Genomic DNA, 20,331 nt, shown 5'->3' with positions numbered 1-20,331 from the left:
ACTACTACACTGCAAAAATATATAGACCTCAAAACTTGACCAGAGCAAAACAATAGATGCAATTTACATAGACTTCTGTAAAGCCTTCGACTCAGTGGCTCATGATAAACTACTTCTAAAACTGAAATCCTACTGTATCTCTGGACCCCTACATGACTGGATAACTGATAGACAAACAAGAGGCCAAAATAAGGTGCACCCTATCAAATCCCATTCCTGTTAACAGCAATGTACCTCAAGGCAGAATACTAGAAACAACACTCTTTATACTCTATATAAATTACAAGCCACTGCATTCTCTTCACTGATGATATAAAAATCTTCAACACCACTGACAACACTGCTACCCTCCAAAAAGACCTTGCCTTTGTGTCATAATGGTCAAACATCTGGCAACTCCAAATCTCAACCAACAAATGTTCTGTCCTACACATTGGCAAAAAGAATCAGAACATCAAATACAAGCCTAATAAACAAGACCTTGAAGATGTCCCTCATACTGTCAAAGACCTTGAAATACTCCTATCAAGTGCCAAAGCCCACTGCAACAACATCGCCAAAAAGGCTTCAAGAATAGTTAACCTAATCTTACATAGTTTCTTCTCCGGTAATAGCACACTGTTAACCAGAGCATACAAAACATTTGCCAGACCAATCCTTGAATACAGGTCATCTATCTGAAACTCAAACTGCATATTGCACATAGATACATTAGAAACTGTCCATAGATACTTTACAAGAAGAGCCCTCCACTCTTCTACCCGCAACAGTATACCTTCCCCAACCAGACTTGAAATCCTGGGATTAGAAAGCTTAGAACTACATAACCTTTGGCATGACCTAATCATAGTTCATAAAATTATCTGATGCAACATCCTTCTTTAAACGACCTTTTCAGCTTCAACCACAACAATACACGAGCACACAACAGATACAAACTCAAAGTGAATTGCTCCAAATTTGACTGTAGAAAATATGACTTTAGCAAGAATGGTTAATACCTGGAATTCATACCTTACTCTCTGGTTTCATCACCAAACCCCCAAAACTTTACCCTTAAGACTGTCACCGGATTCCTAAGAGGTCAGTAAGGGGCGTGTTTAAGCGCACTATCGTACCTATCATCCCTGTCCTAATGTTCCCTCTTATCAGTACCCATCTTATGTACATAAACTATGTTATAGCTGTGTATATTACCAATATGCACTTGACAAATAAAAATAAAAATACCGGTAAATTAAAAATTAAAAATACATAGGAACTAAGAAACAGTGGGTTTCCCCTTGATGGACTATTGAATAGGAAAACAAAGCCTATACTGAGCCTGGGATTGGAGTAGATGACATCTAAAATCTATTCCAACTCCATAAAACTGTGGTTGTATGATGTTAACCATCGTTTGTTCGTGCAAATGGAAACCATGTATCCTCAAAGATCACTTGCAAAAATAAGTGACCAGTCCTTATTTTTGCAGCGTGTGTGGGAAGGGCAAATAAAATTGGGAATCCACCAGTCGGAGGCCATAGACAATGCTATCAAGATAGAATACCTGGCCAATAAAATTACCAGTGCTTGAAATCCAGATACCAATTTTTTAAGTAAACAGCAACGTATGCAAGCAGATTTAATACTGCTGGGAAGAATTGCCCTAAGAACTTTACCTGTCAGGAAATAATGTAGCAAAACAATTTGCATTTCTTTCATAGACTAGTTTATTATACAATTGAAAAAGAGACATTTTCTGCAGAGTTTATGTTGACTATTATTCACATCAATAACTTACTAATAACTCTATAAACTCACTTAAAGTGCCTTCCAATTGAAACATTCATGGATGAAATATTGAATGAATTCATAAAGATTGTGCTGAAAATCCCTCTTGGCGTTCAGCAGTGTTTCTCAACCTTGGCAACATTTAACATTTTAAAATTTAAAATTTCCTGGGAAATTCTGGAAGTGGATGTCCACACGTCTTAAAGTTGCTAAGGTTGAGAAACGCTGATTTAAAGTACCATCTACTTAGTATATCTGGGAAATTGTTATCCTTTGAAGCTATTGCTTTAGGAGATGAGAACTGGGGAAGCTAAAATGTCCATCACCGATACCACCAGTTGCTTTGTATGAATTACATAATTCACTTGGGTTTGAGAATGAGGCACATGGGTAGCTTTATGAACATAGCATGATCAGGGCTCAATATATTTCAAATTAGATTTCATGCTGATCAAAAGGGAGCAAGAAAAATATTTTCTTCCTCTATCACTATGAGAATTACAAAAACCTGCACTTATTGATTGACTCCAATAACATCCTCTCAATTTTATAGTGAAATCAGACAAAGAATTAGGATAATTTAAACATATCTGTAGTGTGAGTTCCTGGTGTCAGAAGGTATTCAAACCTCCCAATTTCTCCAAGAGTAACATTCTTGCATGATGTCCTTTTCATTTATTACTTGTAGAGTCACATTCTAGAATTCTACCCTGTTTTCCCCAAAATAAGACATCCCCTGATAATAAGCCCAACTGGGCTTTTGAGTGCATGGCAATAAGGCCTATTTCAGGTTTCAAAAAAATATAAGGCATGGTTTTATTTTCATGGAAACATGGTATTAGGTTAAAAAAACCAAGACCTCCTGTTTCATTTAGCATCTTATGATATAGTCAACCACACACTGCTCACCAACAACATCCCATGCCTAGAAAGGCACTGCAAGGTGGAATTCAGTGTAGGAAAGGTTAGGCTTAGTCAGTGCTGCCTATAATATAACAGTTAATAACTTTATTTAAGAAAAGTCAAGTGGGAAATATGTTCTCCATACAGAAAACAGCCAGGTAGCTATATTACCTAAAAACTATAACTCAAAGGAATTTATAAAATTATCTTTAAAATAACATACTATTACTAATTATTATTTCATGATTAAATGTCTGTCTAAATACAAATAATGAAAAAAACCAGATAACTTGGAGATTGTCCTTTAAAATATGTTTAGAATGTATCCCCCCTTTACAGAAATAAAATTAATCAATCCCTCTGAAATTCATACTAAGCCTTTAAATACACATTTTCCACCTCCTCTTACAAAGTCTGTTCCTTTGTTGTTCCTGTTGTTCATAGCTTGCCAAGCAATCTTACAGAAGTCATACTTGAGAGAAACCTTTAGCAGGCCAAAACATGGGTCTTTTAGGTTTTTCATTTTCCTGTTTTTAAAAAAGGAAACAAACAGGTGAATTACAAATATGCTTTGATATGTATAAAACTGTACCATATCTATTTATATTTATATTTTTTATATTTATATTTTTTATATTTGTTTATTTATTGGATTTATATGCCGCTCCTCTCCGAGGACTCAGGGCTGCTTACAGCATATAAAAATAAAACAATACAATACAATGTCCTAATCCAATTAATCTCAATTAATCTCATCTAAAATCACAATTATGTTAAAAGTCAGGCATTCCCACTCAAACCACAAACATAAGTATATTATATTATATTATATTATATTAATTATATTATATTATTATAATATCCTTATATATATAACATATTTATATATTATAAATGTATAAAACATATCCTGACATATTTAATGGTCTCTTCACAATAAAGCTGTGGGTGTGCCTGAATAATACATTATGATAATATAAGGAAAGGAGCACCCTTGTCTAAACAGTTTTTGGGACAAAATTTGGGACAAATTTTGGGATTCTCAAACACATCAACTCTGTACCAATAGCTTTGAACAAAATTAGCTTTGTGGCCATTTAGCTATGAGGGGACTTTGCTCTTGAATTCTTACAGCATGTCTTCGTCTTCTTTTAGGCTGGATACACTCTTGCCTATATGAAGGCCATTGCAATCCTTCCGGGGTTGCTTGATTATTCTCATGTTCCACGTCTTCTAAATCAGAATCATCTTGTGGTATCAAAGGGAACTGTGTCATTGGATAAATTTCCTTGAGCTTGCTTTCAAAAAATATTTCCAGGCACCTTCCAGCCTCAGCAACCTCTGAATCAGGCTGCAAAAGAAACACCATAATTAATTAGGTTATAATGTTGTTTAGGATAATAAGTCTTTATTATTTTATCTATTAAGGACATGTATTTTTCAAAACTAAATCACTTTACAATAACATATATACTTATAACAATAGCATCTAGGCATGCACTGCTTCGCAGCCCTCACTAATCAGTTTTGCCCTCAACAATCTGTGTTCTTATTTTACCAACCTCAGACGGATGGAAGATTGAGTCAACCTTGAGCCAGGGAGGTTCAAACTCCTGGCAGTCAGAAAAATTAGCCTGCAAATACTGCAGGATGACCACTGCGCCACGACGGCTCATATATAAATCCAAAAGTTTAGTTTCAACATATATGGGGGGGGGAAGGTAAATAGCAACAGCATGTCAAAATGAACAATACTACCTATTAGTATAATATATATTGTGGTATCTCAGTACTCATCATTAATTGGTTCCAGAAGGCATGATAATACCAAAACCAATGAGTACTAAACAATTATTTCCAATAAGGAATAGTGTAATGAGTCACAAGGCAGCCAAGACCAACATGTTCTAGCTTGTGCATCAAGTACCAAACAAACAACGAGGACAAAAAATTTTTGTCAAAAGGTAGAGTACCATATTCGAGGAATTCTAAAGTAGCTGAGTACCAAGGTACCATTGTAATATATATTATACTATGGAATGGACCCAGAATGGACATACATAAGTTTAACAAATTATCTGTGAAGTTAGAGCTGCCAGTTCTTTATCAGGTGTTGGCTTTCATATGGATCAAATTCTTTCAAAGAACCTAGATTGTCATAATGTATCATCATAGTAATCTGGCCTTTTGTCACATCAATTATCCACACTTTTTTTAATCACAGTTAAATGCAGTGGGTTATCAGCCAAGACTTTATCAGTTTATATTGAGAAATCCCACAATATTTTAATCTGCTTGTTATCCATTACATTTTCAACTACATGTTCCTTTTTCATACCTGACATATGGTAATTTAAACAAATGCTCCAATTAATCATTTTAGTGACTACTTTATGTCATTGACTATAATCAGTGTGTGATCTCTCGCAAGCTGAGTATATTATTATAAAGTATACATTGAATATAATTTAAAATTATCAGCACATCAAAATGGTAATAAGAAGCATAGATTCTTGTTAATATAGGAAATGAATGGGACCTATATGCACTGATACAGATTAATCATTCTTCTAGATTCCTTATCCATTGTCAAATTCAATATTTTGAAAATTAATAGTTTTAAAAGTACTCCTTTCTCCTTTACTTCCCTTAAAATTATCTTGAATTAAACTTTTCAAGATTTAAATATTCAAACCAGAACTAGGACCTGTGTTTTTTCTATCTGCATCTTTTCTCTTTTTACCTCTAGCCAACTCCATATTTTCTTTATCTACAATCTCATTTAAAAATTCAAATAAAAATATCCATTGCAAAAATAAAAGCCTTGTCCTTTTTGTATACTGTATTCTGCTGAATTCTGGAATACTAGAACTTACATAGTTGAATGTTGCACAGTTCCAAAACATAAGGCGCACATCAGCCACCAGCTCTTCTGAAGAGGTGTAATGCAGTTGGTCTTCTTTCTGAAGTTTTTTCCGAATGATGGACAAGTCCATGGGCTTCTTGATAATCTGATAATAATGTCGAGCCTGTACAGAATCCCATTTGCAGAATATTTAATAAATCCCATGATGTTAAATCATTCACAAAACAAATATTTCCTTAATATTTGTAATTAGTAATTCTAATACTGTAGAAGCCAATTACTTATGCATATTTTAGAGTGAGGTCCCACTACTTGATGTGGGGCTTAAGATGGTGTCATGTTTTGAAACTAATTTTTATTGCGAGAAAAGGGCAAAGTTATTAAATACACAACTACAAAGTCATAACATTTCAATGTAATTTAATTCAATGTTTAGTCAAAGTCAATGGAATAAAATTCAATTTACCTTTGTCGTGACCCTGCTCCCTACTTTTAAGGAGAGTATCTATACTCAATCCATTCAAAGCAAGTGCAACCATTGACCCAAAATGTCTATTAAGACTCTCATTCATCCAGGTCATTGTTTGTTTGTTTAACTTCTATGCCACCCAATCCCAAAGGACTCAAGTTCTCGAAGACTCAAAGATGTTTTTATCAAGAGGCAAATGGCTTCTGTTCTGACTGTAGAAGCTTCTTGGATGAAAAGTGAAATGTCTCCAAGGGGACTTCAAAAAAAATGACTTGCCTCTGGAAAAAGACACCTTCGGAACATTGACCTAAAAGAACTAACATGCTTATGCTTTTGACAACACTGACCATGGGAAATTTTAGCTACCGTGTTTCCCCGAAAATAATACATGTCCCCGTAATAGAGGCAGAGGCAGAGCCCAGAGGAGCCGAGCTAGTCCCGTGGCATATGTGTGCTCTCTCGCTCTCTCTCTGAGGAATGCACCGAAGCTACAAGTGTCATGTAGGATGTGCATCTTGCGGCCCACTCCATCCTGCCCCACCCACCATCCCCAAGTTGCATCCCACCATGAGATGCCCGTCCTACCTGGGACTTGTAGCTTCATTGCCATATCAGAGGGCACGCGAGGTGTTGTCCTATGTCAGCTCCAGTGCGCATGGACACACTGGCCAGCTGATTTTTGGTCTTGTGGAAGTCCATTTCACCCTCCGGAGGCTTTCCTGAAGCCTTTGGAATGTGAAAAACAGCACAATGGGCAAATTGGAAGTCTGTTTTTCCAAAGTTCTGTTTTTCCCATTGAGACATTTTTCCCCATCCCAGACTTCAATGAGGCCTGTATGCATGCATGAATGAGTTGTGTGCATGCGCAGGAGGTAGGGCAGGGGTGGAGAGGCACATGCGTGGGGGGAGGGAATGGGTGTGTGCTAGCGCGTGCACACGCTTTTGGCACACAAACCAAAAATGGTTCACTATTACTGTCTCATACCAACTAAGAAAAAAAGCTTTAAAAAGCTATGACCATTTGCTTTTCTGGAATGGCAGATTGGTTGGCATGGCTTATTAGCAAGATTAACCTTTTGTGTGAATGATGGATTATGTACTACTTGTGGAACTATTACAAAAAAAATGATTATTTATTATTATTTAACCGAAAAGTGAATAAACTGAATTATACCCAATTCTCTAACATAGCAACAATCTCTCCTTTCAAAAGAAATGCCCTTAAATAAATTATAACAAACAATAAAGCAATTATTCCCCAAGTAGGCAGAATTTATCGAAGTCATCAAATTTACTGGCCAACTACAGGTAGTTCGCGATTTACAACAGTTCACTTAGTGACCGCTTGAAGTTGCAACAGCAGTGAAAAAAGTGACGTATGAGCATTTTTCAGACTTATGACTGTTGCAGTATTCCCGTGGTGTCAATACCCCAAATAGCATCTGAGAAATAAATCAGTTCTCACACAAAGGGTTTAATTTGTTAGCAGAGCTGTTAGTTACATTTCGTCCATTCCGATACTAATTTATCTCCAGTACTTCACCCAGGTGTGCAATCGTGTGGACCAGTCCAGTGCAGGGAGTCGCCTACTTCTTCTTTTGTATAGGAAAGAGATGACCTTGGACTCTGAGAAAGGAATTTGTTTTGGCTATCAACTTCTCTCCTACCCCTCACAATTCCCTTATGCTGTGTTACTGTGGCAGACCAAAGCCTCTAACTCCACGTGATGGCTTTCGGCCTGACACGTGGTCATGTGATTTACATTTGGAAGCTTGACAACTGACTCATATTTATGACAGTCCCAATGTCCCTGGATCATGTGATTCACCTTCTTCACAAGCAGTCAATGGGGGAACTCGATTCACTTAACCAAATTATTAATTTAACAACTGCAGTGATTCACTTAACAAATGTGGCAAGAAAAAGTCATAAAATGGGGCAAAACTCACTTAATAAATGTCTCACTTAGCAACATAAATTTTGGCTCAATTGTAGTCGTTGAGGACTACTTGTTCTGTACTCATATCAATATCAAAGAACACATTGTACCTCCTTCCTTCAACCTATGTGCAGGCAGTATACGGAAAGAAATTAAATCTCCAAACCGCCTTCACATTTTTTTCCTGTTTACAAATCTATCAACTGACTCAACTACAAGATTAGATCAATTTCTAACATAACTGGTAATTTTGTTGAAATAGTTCTGCTCATTTAATTGATAAAAGCATTTTTCATTGTAGAAGGCAAAGACAAAAAAGTCTGTACATACTGAAAGGGCAGGGAGGGGGGCATAATCATTGATTGATAAGGTCATAGCACCCATAGAAGTTATTTCCTTCTGTTTACTTACCAGGGGACTGACCGGTTCATGGAATGGAAGACTCAAGCTATTGCAGAACAGCGAAAGCACCAATTTTTCACACTTCTATAAAATATAAATCTACAATTAACTTATGTACATTAAATGGCTATATGAAGATCTATGTTCTGTACAAACTTTGATATGGCTTCAATCAAGAGTTTTTTACACAGACATTTGTATTTTTTAATATTCCTGGTTTCTTGTTCTAAAACAGGTTGATCTACATGCAGTTCCAAACAAATTCTTGGCTAGCCTCCACTGTTTCGCTTCTATTGTTTTAGCATAGTATATATTTATATATATAGTACAATTCAGTGCAATGCACTGTAATACAGTTAGTTTACTCAAACATACTCAGAATGGGGTAGCCCTGATCCTATTAGGCTTTTGCAAGGCATGACGATCTAGTTGTTTCTCCAGGCATTCAGGTCAGGAGGTTAGACTAAGTCTGTGAGTGTTGATTTGTGTTTTTGTGATTAGGAGTTGTTTTAATTTTAGACATTGTGGATTTTATTTATTTATTTATTTATTTATTTATTTATTCATTCATTCATTCATTCATTCATTCATTCATTCATTCATTCATTCATTTATTTATTTATTGGATTTGTATGCCGGCCCTCTCTGTAGACTCGGGGCGGCTAACAACAATGATAAAAACAGCATGTAACAATCCAATCCAATAGTAAAATAATTTTTAAAAACCTTATTATAAAAACCAAACATACATACAGACATACCATGCGTAAATTGTAAAGGCCTAAGGGGAAAGAATATCTCAGTTCCCCCATGCCTGACGGCAGAGGTGGGTTTTAAGAAGTTTACGAAAGGTGAGGATGGTGGGGGCAATTCTTTCTCTGGGGGGAGTTGGTTCCAAAGGGCTGGGGCCGCCACAGACAAGGCTCTTCCCCTGGCTCCCGCGAAACGACATTGTTTAGTTGACGGGACCCGGAGAAGGCCCACTCTGTGGGACCTAACTGGTCGCTGGGATTCGTTTTTGTGTTTTAATCTTTGTACACCACCCTGAATCACTATTGTGAAATGATCAGCCATACACATTAAATAATAAATACATTAAATAAATACATTCTACCTTAAACATCAGTACAATTTAAAAAAGACATCCTGAACATTTCTTATCCCCTGTCATTTCATAAAAGAGACGAAAGCCAAAATAATTCCTAAACTGCTTAATTCATCTAGATAAAATTCAGTCCAGGTCCTACTGTAACTCAAATCTTAGAACTAAATTCTGCCCAGTTGCTAAAGAAGCTTTTTCAGTGCTGTTTTCTGAGACATGCAAATTCACTGAAAACGGAAAATACATTATCAGCAGAGAAGATAGATTTGTTATTAATACTGTTACCTAAGCCTACCTTTTGGTCATATTCACCAAGCCAATAAATTGATCTTGGTTGCATGAGTGTATTGTAGTCAAATCGTGTGTTTTCACAATCATAGACTACCTCTGGTGCTTCCACATTGCGACAAAGTGTGCACACCCATTCACCTCTACAGCACAAAAAAACAAAAAAACAATATACAGCAGTTTGATTAAAATGCCAATGGTAGACAATGACTTAACCAACATTCCATTAGACTAAAAAAATCTTAATTTTTTAAAAATATAAAATGCTAAATCAGGGAAGAATTTTCTTTTACTCATTACAACTTTGCAAAACAACCCGATTGCAACAAATACTGCAGAAATCTATATAGATTATACATTCTTTAAGTTATTATAATAAGTTTAATAACATAAGATAAGGCAGAGACATATAGAGGATTCAAAAACATCAGAAGCAAAGAAAAAAGTTACAATATTCTTTCAAACATACTTCATGGTTTGTAGAAAGTTAGATTGTAATAACCTGAAAAAAATACCCAAACAAGTCTTTTTGAAGTTTGTCTAACTAGTTATCCTCAAGGTTTACCTTGTTTCTTCGCAAAAACAAAAGTTCCATTGGAAACAGTTATACTGTGTTAGATTTTTATATACAGTAATCCGAAGTTAACATTGAATACATTCTTATTTATTCAAGGTTTCAAAACAAGCAATTGAGCCGGGGTGGCGCAGCAGGTAGAGTGATGTACTGCAGGCCACTGAAACTGATTGTAGATCTGTAGATCCGTGGTTCAAATCTCATCACCGGCTCAAGGTTGACTCAACCTTCCATCCTTCCCAGGTGGGTAAAATGAGGACCCGGATTGTGGGGGCAATATGCTGGCTCTGTTAAAAAATGCTATTGCTAACATGTTGTAAGCCGCCCTGAGTCTAAGGAGAAGGGCGGCATAAAAATCAATCAATCAATCAATCAATCAATCAAATAAATAAATAAATAAACAAACAAACAAACAAACAAACAAACAAACAAAACAAACAAACAAACAAACAAAACTAGTAGGAAAGAAGCACTAAAAGTAACCCATCAGTTCAAGGACAGATAGTTAATATTTGGGTATAGTATGTATGTTCTAAAACAGCTCACTTGCAAAGATTTAGCCCTAAAGGAGAGAACAGATATTCCTCATTCTGTTATACTCACACAGGAAAGCTAAGTAATGCAGGAACATGACATGACAGATGAAACACCTTTGGGCAGTAATCACAACACAAAAGTTCTCCTCCATTCAGGCAAACAGCACAAAAGTCTTCATTCTCAATAGTGTGATCTTCCTGAGGAAGCCCAGATTTCTTCATATTATTACTGAGCCTGTGATCTCCTGAAGGAAGTAACACCTGTTCAGTCAACTGGCTGAGGAGCCTACTTTTCTCCAGGTTTTCTTCAAGTTTAGGATTTAGACTTTCAGATGAAGGTCCTTGATTGACCTGGGATGAAAAGGGAAAATCTTTTCACAAAAAGTGCTTGAAATACCCCAGAAGCTTATATACAGTACATTTTCTGCAGAGAATGTAATATATTAATTTCATCCAAAGACTACATATTGGAGAGGTCTTCTGAGGTTTCAATTTACATACCGTATTTTGGGGAGCATAAGATGCACCTGAGTTTAAGATGCACCTTAGTTTTGGGGGAAGAAAACAATGGAAAAAAATTCTGCCTCTGCCTCCCAGCAATTTGCCTCCCAGAAAACAGCACCGATGATATACAGTAGTACCTCTAGATACGAGCTGCTCCACATGCGAGTATTCCAAGTTATGAGCCGCGACCCGAGCGAAATTTCTGTTCGATACCCGAGCTCAAATTCGGGATACGAGCCGAGCTTCCACTAGGTGGCGCAAGAATCTCCTTGCTTCCAGTTATCTCGGCGCGAAAAACAAAGTCTAAAGGCATTCGTTCGAGATGCGAGTTGATCGACTTACGAGCTCGGGTCTGGAACGAATTAAACTTGTATGTTGAGGTACCACTGTACACTGTTTGCTGTGTATTTCTGTGCATGTGTGCCTGACCCATAAAAACAGCAAAAAAAAAATGGAAAAATGTACATTATGGCAATATATTAATGCCAGAAAGTTTTCTTAAATGTAGTCACACTAACCCCTCCCAATTATTTAAACAGATTTACTCCAAACATGAATAAGTCAGAGTTTAACACAGCTGTCTTATCTTAATACGAGGGTTATCTGGAAAGTAAGGTTACAAGGCACGTAGCTCTCACAGGGAATGTTCATGGAAGAAATTGGTATTACTATCGTGTACTGGGAAGCCAGTGGAAGAGAACAAACAGTACCAATGGTCAGTAAATCATTGACTGGCATTGTGGTGAAGGTTAGAGATGAGCACCCTCATTCCGTTTCTCTCCAAGTGCGAAGTACGCGCTGTAATACACTACCTGAATGCTAAGGGCATGAACGCTTGTGCGATGGGTGCCCAATATTTTTCTCACCGATTGCTGAGTTTGGAATTTTTTGGCTGAAGAATGGGTATGCCACCGCAGCATTGATTGACGTTGCTCTCTGGAGTATGATGATAAGCCCAACTTTCATCTCCTGCTACTATACAGTTGAGGAAAGCCTCGCCTTTAGTCTTAAAATGGTCAAGAAATTTTTGGGCGGCATTGACTCTGTCAATTTTGTGCAATTCAGTAAGCATCTTGGGCACCCATCACAACAGTGTTCATGCCTTTAGCATTCAGGTAGCATATTATAGCGTGCACTTCGCACATGGAGGGAAACAGAATGAGGACGCTCATCTCTAACCTTCACCACAATACCAGTCGATAATCTACTGGTCACTGGCATTTCTCGTTCTCTTCTGCTGGCTCTTCAGATCAAGCATTTATTTCAAAAAGCTACTTAATTTTGTTAAGTTATCTAGAACAATAATAAAGCAGTCTTAAAAAATTAAACGTAATAATTTGAATATTCTAAAGACATTTATAGTTATTGACTTACCTCCTTCCATCCAGTTTCAGAAGTCTGATTAGCACAAGAAAATAAAATTCTGCCTCTGCATCTACCTCCAGCAATTTGCCTCCTTGCAGCTTTAGATTTACTTTCAAGTGACCTGCCTGAAGCTTCAATCAGCTGTGGGTCAGGAAGCTGATAATCAGTTGCTTGGCTTACCAGCCTCTGTTCTGTTTGCTGCAAAATATTAAATTGCTGAGTGGCAGAGGCCAAAGAGAGGGGGTGGCTACATTTGATTTATTAGACGCACCCAAGTTTTCACCCTCTTTTGGTGGTGTGTGTGTGTGTGTGTAGAAGGATGCGCCTTATACTCCAATGGACACTTCTTATATAATTCATTGATTTTACCCAGATTTTACCTAACCAATATAGTCACCAGCTAATTATAAAGCTATAAAGAGTCTGCGGAGAGGGGCGGCATACAAATCTAATAAATAGATAGATAGATAGATAGATAGATAGATAGATAGATAGATAGATAGATAGATAGATAGATAGATAGATAGATAGATAGATAGATAGATATCATTTGAATGGAAGTATACCTTATAAGTTAGACATCTAAACCCTTCCTTGTAGCTGTTGTTTGAATAATATATAATATAATAATAATAATTGAAAGTCATTATTTTCTTATGTAGTATGCTAATGTATACTGCTTCCATTTGTCAGCAGCTACCATTCCAAAAACATTACAACTTCTAATGAAATAATATTTTCAAATCAAGATCTACATGTAGCATTTATTTCTGACTTTTCTCCCATTAGGATATTCATTTTAATATTTGGGTATGGGCATTTATCTCAGAAAAATGGCTTGCTGGAAAAGGTACCCTTAGGCCCAAATTTAATGTTACTCTTAAGCACTAAAAATTTGGAGGATATAATTATGAATCCTAGCTGTCCCTATACTTTGGCTCAAACTATATCACCATGATCAAATTCACTCATCATGGTCCTCAATGAATGCTAATAAATGCATTTGAATAAATTGAAAGGGGAACAAGTTAAGGCAGATAAATATATTTTACCTTGATAGCCATGCTTGAAGACTGAGCACCACATTCAATAATCAACAGAAATGTCCCATCATGTGTACTTTTCTGTGGCTGCAATTTAAAAATTGGAAGCTCTCCAGATTCTGATGTGCATATCTTCAATCGTTCCAATCGCACATAAGGAATTTTTACTTCTTTGGCACAAATTCTAAAAAGTGTTAAACTTTATCAGCGCTATGGGTCATTCCTATATCTTACCTTTACTACTACTGTAACACAATTTGGAAAATTAAATCAAAATGTTGTATTTTGTTAATATTTAAATCAATACTGATGTTTTAACAATTTTATTTAAAAAAATAAAATACTTTAAGGTTGTTTTCATTTATTAATCTTATATTTCCACACTATCATTTCTACTTTAGAATCAACAGATTCCCATACACAATAGTAAGTTCTTTGCACATTTCCACACTCAAATAATTTTTATATTGACATATATTAGTAATTTTGGAATGATGTTTACACCTTTTATAAAAAAGTCAATATAAATATATTAGAAATTATGGTCTTATGATGCATATAAAGGAAATATCTGTTTTTAAAAAACATATACAGTTGTTTCCAAATTTGATAAACTAAAGTGGATTTGTGCAAATTATATCATGTTATAATTTCTGCAGGATATATAATTCCTTTGATGTAGTGAGTCATTTATGGCATTCCTATCTTATTAGGTATGGTACTAAACATAATAGCTAGATATATTAATATTGACATCTGTAGTTTTACCGACAAATTTAGTTTTCCATTTACTGTATATTTTGGATTAATTTATGTTTCATACATTTTTCTTCTCAAGAACTGCTTCGTTCTACCTTAATTATTTCAACAATACATTACCTCCGATTTACATGCTTTCTAAATGCAAAAAAAATCATTTCTTGAAATGAGCCTTATAGTTGTAACATCCATTAATTCTGATTACCTGTTGTTCTGACTACTTTTAATTTCCTTTTCAAAATGTTGTTCTTCACAGTTAGGACAATCTACAAGAAATAAAACGAGTAAAATAACACAAAGCTACCTTGATTAAAGGTGAAAGTTTTGTTTTTTTGTTTTTTTAGCATCCAAAATACAGACCTACAGTAAATTTCTCACAGAAGTACCGGTAGTTTTCAACTTCAATTCATTTAATCATGGTTTGAAGCTATGATGATACTGAAAAAAATGACATACAATACATCCTTGAAATTATGACTGCCGCGCGCACACACATACACACACACACCAGGGTTACAATTCAGACACTTGGCAACCTGCTCACATTGGTGACAGTTGCAGTACCTTGTGATCACATTATTGCAATTTGTGATTTTTCCAACCATCTTATAACAAGCAAAATCAGTGTGTGTGTGTGTGTGTGTGTGTGTGTGTGTGTGTATGATTTGTTTAATACCTATGTGATTTGCTTAATGACCATGTGGTTTGCTTAATGGCCACAATAAAAATGGTAGTAATCAGGTCTGGTCACATGATTGCCTCACTTAGTAACCAAAATTCTAGTCCCGGTTTTCATAAATTTAGGATTATCTGTTGTGTAATTTCAATCAAAATTACTAAGATTTGCTCCAATGGAATCCCCTGGAATGTGAGTAGGTGTATTCCACAGAATTTCTTACTGTTGTCTCAAAATTTATTTATTTATTTATTTATTTATTCATTCATTCATTCATTCATTCATTCATTCATTCATTCATTCATTCATTTATTGGATTTGTATGCCGCCCCTCTCCGTAGACTCAGGGCGGCTAACAACACTAATAAAAACAGCATGTAAATCCAATACTAAAACAACTAAAAAACCCTTATTGTAAAAAGACAAGAAATTTACTGCACTGCATAGTGAAAGTTGAATGCAGGACATTGTGACCACAATGGTGCAGATAACAAAGATGTAAATCTGGGCGTTTTTTAAAAGTATGTCACATTTACCGTACTTAGATTGATATGCATATCTTTAATTCCTTCCTTACATAGCCCATTAACAGAGAAATCATTTAAGACGAGAAAGTTCATGGCAAAATAACTCCCAATGCTTGTTGAATTGATGCTCCAAAAACCATAAAGCAGGAAGGTGAGTTTTTACCTTAAACTTTATTCATTGTTTGCTTTTGACATTTACAACAGCTCCAGGGGTGACATAGTTTTCTCCAGTTACAGAAACATACTGAGAAATAAGGGGCTTTGTATCCAGCAGATATAGAGTCTGCTCTAATCTGTCATTCGGGTGATCTTTTTAGTCCCTCGCACAGCTATATTGGTGGAGCTCATCCCTGGAAGTCAAAGGGAATTTGAAGTATCCTTTCTTGTCTGCATGAACATTTCTATATTTATTCAGAGGAAAACTTAACCTATCTATGAATTTTGAAACTTCTTAGGGGTTACAGGACTGTATCCTAACACACGGGGCAGGAAGAGCTGGAAGAAAATATTCTTGGACTCTTATTACTATAGAGATAGTTTTGATTTTCTTTATACTTATGAATCTACTTTTCTGTTTTCCTGGGGAAGGGGTCATTACTAATCTTAATTATAGCAATAGCATTCTTATATAGCGATTCATATTGCTTTACAGCCCTTTCTAAGCAGTTTACAGAGGGTAAGCATATTGCCCCAATAATCTGGGTCCTCATTTTACCGACCTTGGAAGGATGGAAGGCTGAGTCAACCTTGAGCCTACTGAGATTCGATCTGCCAAACTGCTGGCAGCCGGTGATCAGCAGAAGTAGCTTGCAGTACTGCACCCTAACCACTGCACCACCGAGGCTCTTAATAATACTGACCATCATTAAGTGACAATATGTTGACCTCAGAAAATAAATGCTTTTTACAAAAATCTTTATTAATAAAGCAACATTACAAAAATTAGAGATACATTTAACATATAGCATATCTAAAAATAGGCTGATCTATTCACAAAGTTTCCTTCTTTTTGACCTGACACAAGTCTAAAATCTCATCAACTCTCAATTATGAATCTTAAATTCATAAAGTTATTATCTGAGAGCACAAGTCCTCCACTGGCAACAGTGTTAGTGGCTGGAGGAAGCTAGGAGCTTGGTGGTTTTCCAACGGCCTTTGCTGTCAGCAAGGAGTACTGCTGGGGTGGGATCCAACCACGGTGAAGACCTTTACTGCATTCAAGCCGGCGGGAATCTGCTGGTAGTTCTCCTTCCGGCAGTAGTCAACAGGAAGCCACAAAATGGGTGTTCTGGGGGTGGGGGCAGGGAAGAGTCAGTTTTAGGTCTACTGGATCCAAAGCCATCCTATTACCTCAAATGGACCTAATTGATCAGCTTAACCAACCCTGGAGATGCCATAAATAATAGCCCCTCCCTAAATGGGAAAGGAGAATATTATAAGTTCAAAGATACACTGGGGCAAAAAAACTGTCTGAGACAAGCCAGCAGAGCTTGAGATATAGCAGAATTCAATAGCAGTTTGATTGTGAAAGACTTGTGATACAGAATTGCCATCAATGGTACTGTTACCCTCGAATAGAAAATACGAAAATACACAAAAATAAGAAATTATAGCCTAATTTGGATGTTACTAGAACCTGAATGACAGTTGGCGGATCTTTTGAAAATGACTATTCATCCTACATCACTTTTACATTCTGTAAACTGGCCTTGCAGTACCACTTAATCACAATGAGTAACATATGCAAAGGAGGAGGATCAAGTGATGATGATGGAATCTGGATGCTTCCAAAATGTCATTCTTGAATAGCCAAAGTCACTGCTACCTTTTCTATCTTAATGCATAATCAACTTTGCTCTGGTACTTCTCTTCTGAGCAGTAGTATAACATTACTGGTAACATTTAAGATTGTACTGCATCATTTTTATTTATTATGTTATCAGGGTCATTCAAGTTAATAGATCTCTAATACAATAGATCTCTAATATTAAATCAAGCCTAGATAAATATTCTATATTTATATATCCCATTATTAGACAGGAAGTTGTTCCGTGTTTATTAAAGGCCAGTATAGTGGACATTAATAGAAAACATGGGACAATTACAAAAATCATAATTTAATTTAGGGTTTCTCATTACAAAACATTTGTATTTTCAGCAGCAAATCTTGAAATAATTATGTTATGCAATTTATTATTTTAAACATCCATGAAATAAAAAGAAAAAAAGTTTGGTACCTTCAGTGTGTCCTGGTTTGGGATTAGCAGATTGCATGAAGGTTGTGTTGCTGATAAGCAAGGGAGGGGAGGTACATGGCTGAGTTTTCTTCACTGAAAGATTAATAGGCTCTTCCAGAATATTTTGTAAAGGAAGAGTCATTTCATTCATGTCTTTTGTGTGCACAGTGACAATATTGCTCCCAAGAGGATAACTCACATGGTTAAACTCTTCATTTTCCAGCTAGTAATTGAAGAGAGAGAAAAAAAATGAAATTTGCAAAATATTTTATGCATCAACAAAATAACAAATAGTAAAGCAGAATTAATTCCGTCTCAGAATGCTTCGTTCTCAGGAGCACACAAAGCATAAGTTCAAATAATTTAAGATCTTTGAAGCACAAATCTACCAAAAAAAAATCACAAATTTCTCAACATCCTATTAGCATTAGGTTAAGTCTATGTGGCAATGGCAAATTACTTATATAACGCTGCCAATAAAATTCCTTGGAACTGTTCATGAAAATCCAAAGACTAATTTTTTCTTAAAGGAGACTTTTAACATTTTGCCATAAGAACAGAAAAGTCATGGAAAGTTTTTAGGGTGGTCTCTAAATCAAGAAATAACAAACTCTTGGCAGGAATTTGATCTGTATCTGTTGAAATTAACTGGATTTTTATGAAAGACACATCATACTGAAATTCCAGGATAACTTAAATGAGACTTGCAAAAAAATACTGGCACAGTTTTTCAGGTTCCAATAATCTCAGCAGAGATTTTCCAGCTGTGTGTGGTGGCTTATGAAATAAACTAGAACTATGGTGATTTTCCCCCCCGTACCAAATGATTATCTGTTGGATCAACTGTTCTTACCTTGCAAACTGGGTTTACCAAAGGGATGCCGCCAATTGCTAAGTGTTCCATATTTTCAGAACTCAGGGTCCTCGGTCTGTCCAAGGACAGATTATAAGTAGATACAGATTCAGGAAGCACTTCAGAGACATGCGGTACATTCTGGGACAGGCTAGGTGTTGCACTGCATATTTCTTTCACCTGTGAATCAGCTGGTCTGGTGGCCCTTGATGAAGATAAATCAACTTCTAAAATGTTTGGAAAACCCACTATGTTCATTGAAGCTGACCGCTGTGGGGAGAGGGGAGAAAAATGTATAAGTATTCATTGCAACATTAATTCTTTCACTACAAAGGTTTTTGTAGCTTCATTGCAATATTACAATATTACACACCCACACCCCAGAACAAGTTCACAATTTGGGTGTCCTTCTCGACTCACAGCTAGGGTTAGATCAACATCTGACAGCTGTGGCTAGGGTGACCTTTGCACAGGTTCACCTAGTGCAGTGTTTCCCAACCTTGGCAACTTGAAGATATCTGGACTTCAACTCCCAGAATTCCCCCAGCGATGTAACAAAGAGGAGCGGCACCACGAGGAGGCCCCTTATATAGAGGACTCCCTGCCGCCCCTCGACCAATCGGTGCCCCGCGCACCGATCTGACATCACTGCGGGCCCCGGTGCTGACATGGGGCCGCAGGCTCCGCCCCAAAATGGCGGCCTCCTTCCCCCGCACACGCCACAAACACCGCCAGCCCGATAAGTCGCCAACGGCCCTTACAATATTACACACACACCAGAACAAGTTCACAATTTGGGTATCCTTCTCGACTCACAGTTGGGGTTAGATCAACATCTGACAGCTGTGGCTAGGGTGACCTTTGCACAGGTTCACCTAGTGCAGTGTTTCCCAACCTTGGCAACTTGAAGATATCTGGACTTCAACTCCCAGAATTCTGGGGAATTCTGGGAGTTGAAGTCCAGATATCTTCAAGTTGCCAAGGTTGGGAAACACTGACCTAGTGCACCAACTGCGACCATATCTGGATCAAGAGGCCCTTCTCATGATCACTCATGCCCTTATCACCTCACAGTTAGATTACTGCAATGTGCTCTACATGGGGCTATCCCTGAAGATGTTCAGAGACTGCAGCTGGTCCAGAATGCAGCCACGCGAGCTGTTGTGGGTGCACCTAGGTATACCCACACTACACCAATTCTCCATGGACTGTACTGGCTCCCGATTTGTCTCTGGTTACAATTCAAGGTGTTGGTCATTATTCCAACACCCTACCTGGCTTAGGGATAAGAGGTGTCATTAGGACATTATTCCAAAGCCTTACATGGCTTAGGGTCAGACTATCTTTGAGACCACTTTCTACTGCATAGTTCGCAGCGACCAATAAGGGCCCACATGGTTGGTCTTCTCCAGGTCCCATCAGCTAAACAGTGGGCTGGCATGCCCATGGGGGAGAGCCTTCTCTGTGGCGGCTCCGACTCTTTGCCAGCTATTTCCTGAGAGCCGGACTATCCCC

General features: G+C 37.0%; 1 protein-coding gene across 4 annotated transcripts in view; it reads right to left on the bottom strand.

The window, feature by feature from the left end:
* Nucleotides 1-1,703: 1,703 nt before the first annotated feature.
* The window catches only part of TRIM66 (tripartite motif containing 66), a 76,895-nt gene continuing 58,267 nt past the window's right edge, over nucleotides 1,704-20,331 (bottom strand). For 3 of the 4 annotated variants that reach the window (XM_070763639.1, XM_070763641.1, XM_070763640.1), the window contains 11 exons: nucleotides 18,817-19,086; nucleotides 17,964-18,186; nucleotides 14,729-14,789; nucleotides 13,774-13,948; nucleotides 12,731-12,919; nucleotides 10,920-11,203; nucleotides 9,750-9,885; nucleotides 8,362-8,436; nucleotides 5,553-5,705; nucleotides 3,809-4,027; nucleotides 1,747-3,203 (listed from right to left, as the gene is read on the bottom strand). In XM_070763639.1, coding sequence (XP_070619740.1) covers nucleotides 3,144-3,203; nucleotides 3,809-4,027; nucleotides 5,553-5,705; nucleotides 8,362-8,436; nucleotides 9,750-9,885; nucleotides 10,920-11,203; nucleotides 12,731-12,919; nucleotides 13,774-13,948; nucleotides 14,729-14,789; nucleotides 17,964-18,186; nucleotides 18,817-19,086 — 1,845 coding nt within the window. In that variant the 3' untranslated portion in view covers nucleotides 1,747-3,143. Of the gene's footprint in view, nucleotides 3,204-3,808; nucleotides 4,028-5,552; nucleotides 5,706-8,361; nucleotides 8,437-9,749; nucleotides 9,886-10,919; nucleotides 11,204-12,730; nucleotides 12,920-13,773; nucleotides 13,949-14,728; nucleotides 14,790-17,963; nucleotides 18,187-18,816; nucleotides 19,087-20,331 lie in introns of all 4 variants that reach the window. The other variant, XM_070763644.1, reaches the window with a different exon arrangement.

Source organism: Erythrolamprus reginae, chromosome 1 (assembly GCF_031021105.1).
Source record: "Erythrolamprus reginae isolate rEryReg1 chromosome 1, rEryReg1.hap1, whole genome shotgun sequence".
Lineage (NCBI taxonomy): Eukaryota > Metazoa > Chordata > Lepidosauria > Squamata > Dipsadidae > Erythrolamprus > Erythrolamprus reginae.
This window is presented reverse-complemented; position numbering and strand designations above follow the sequence as displayed.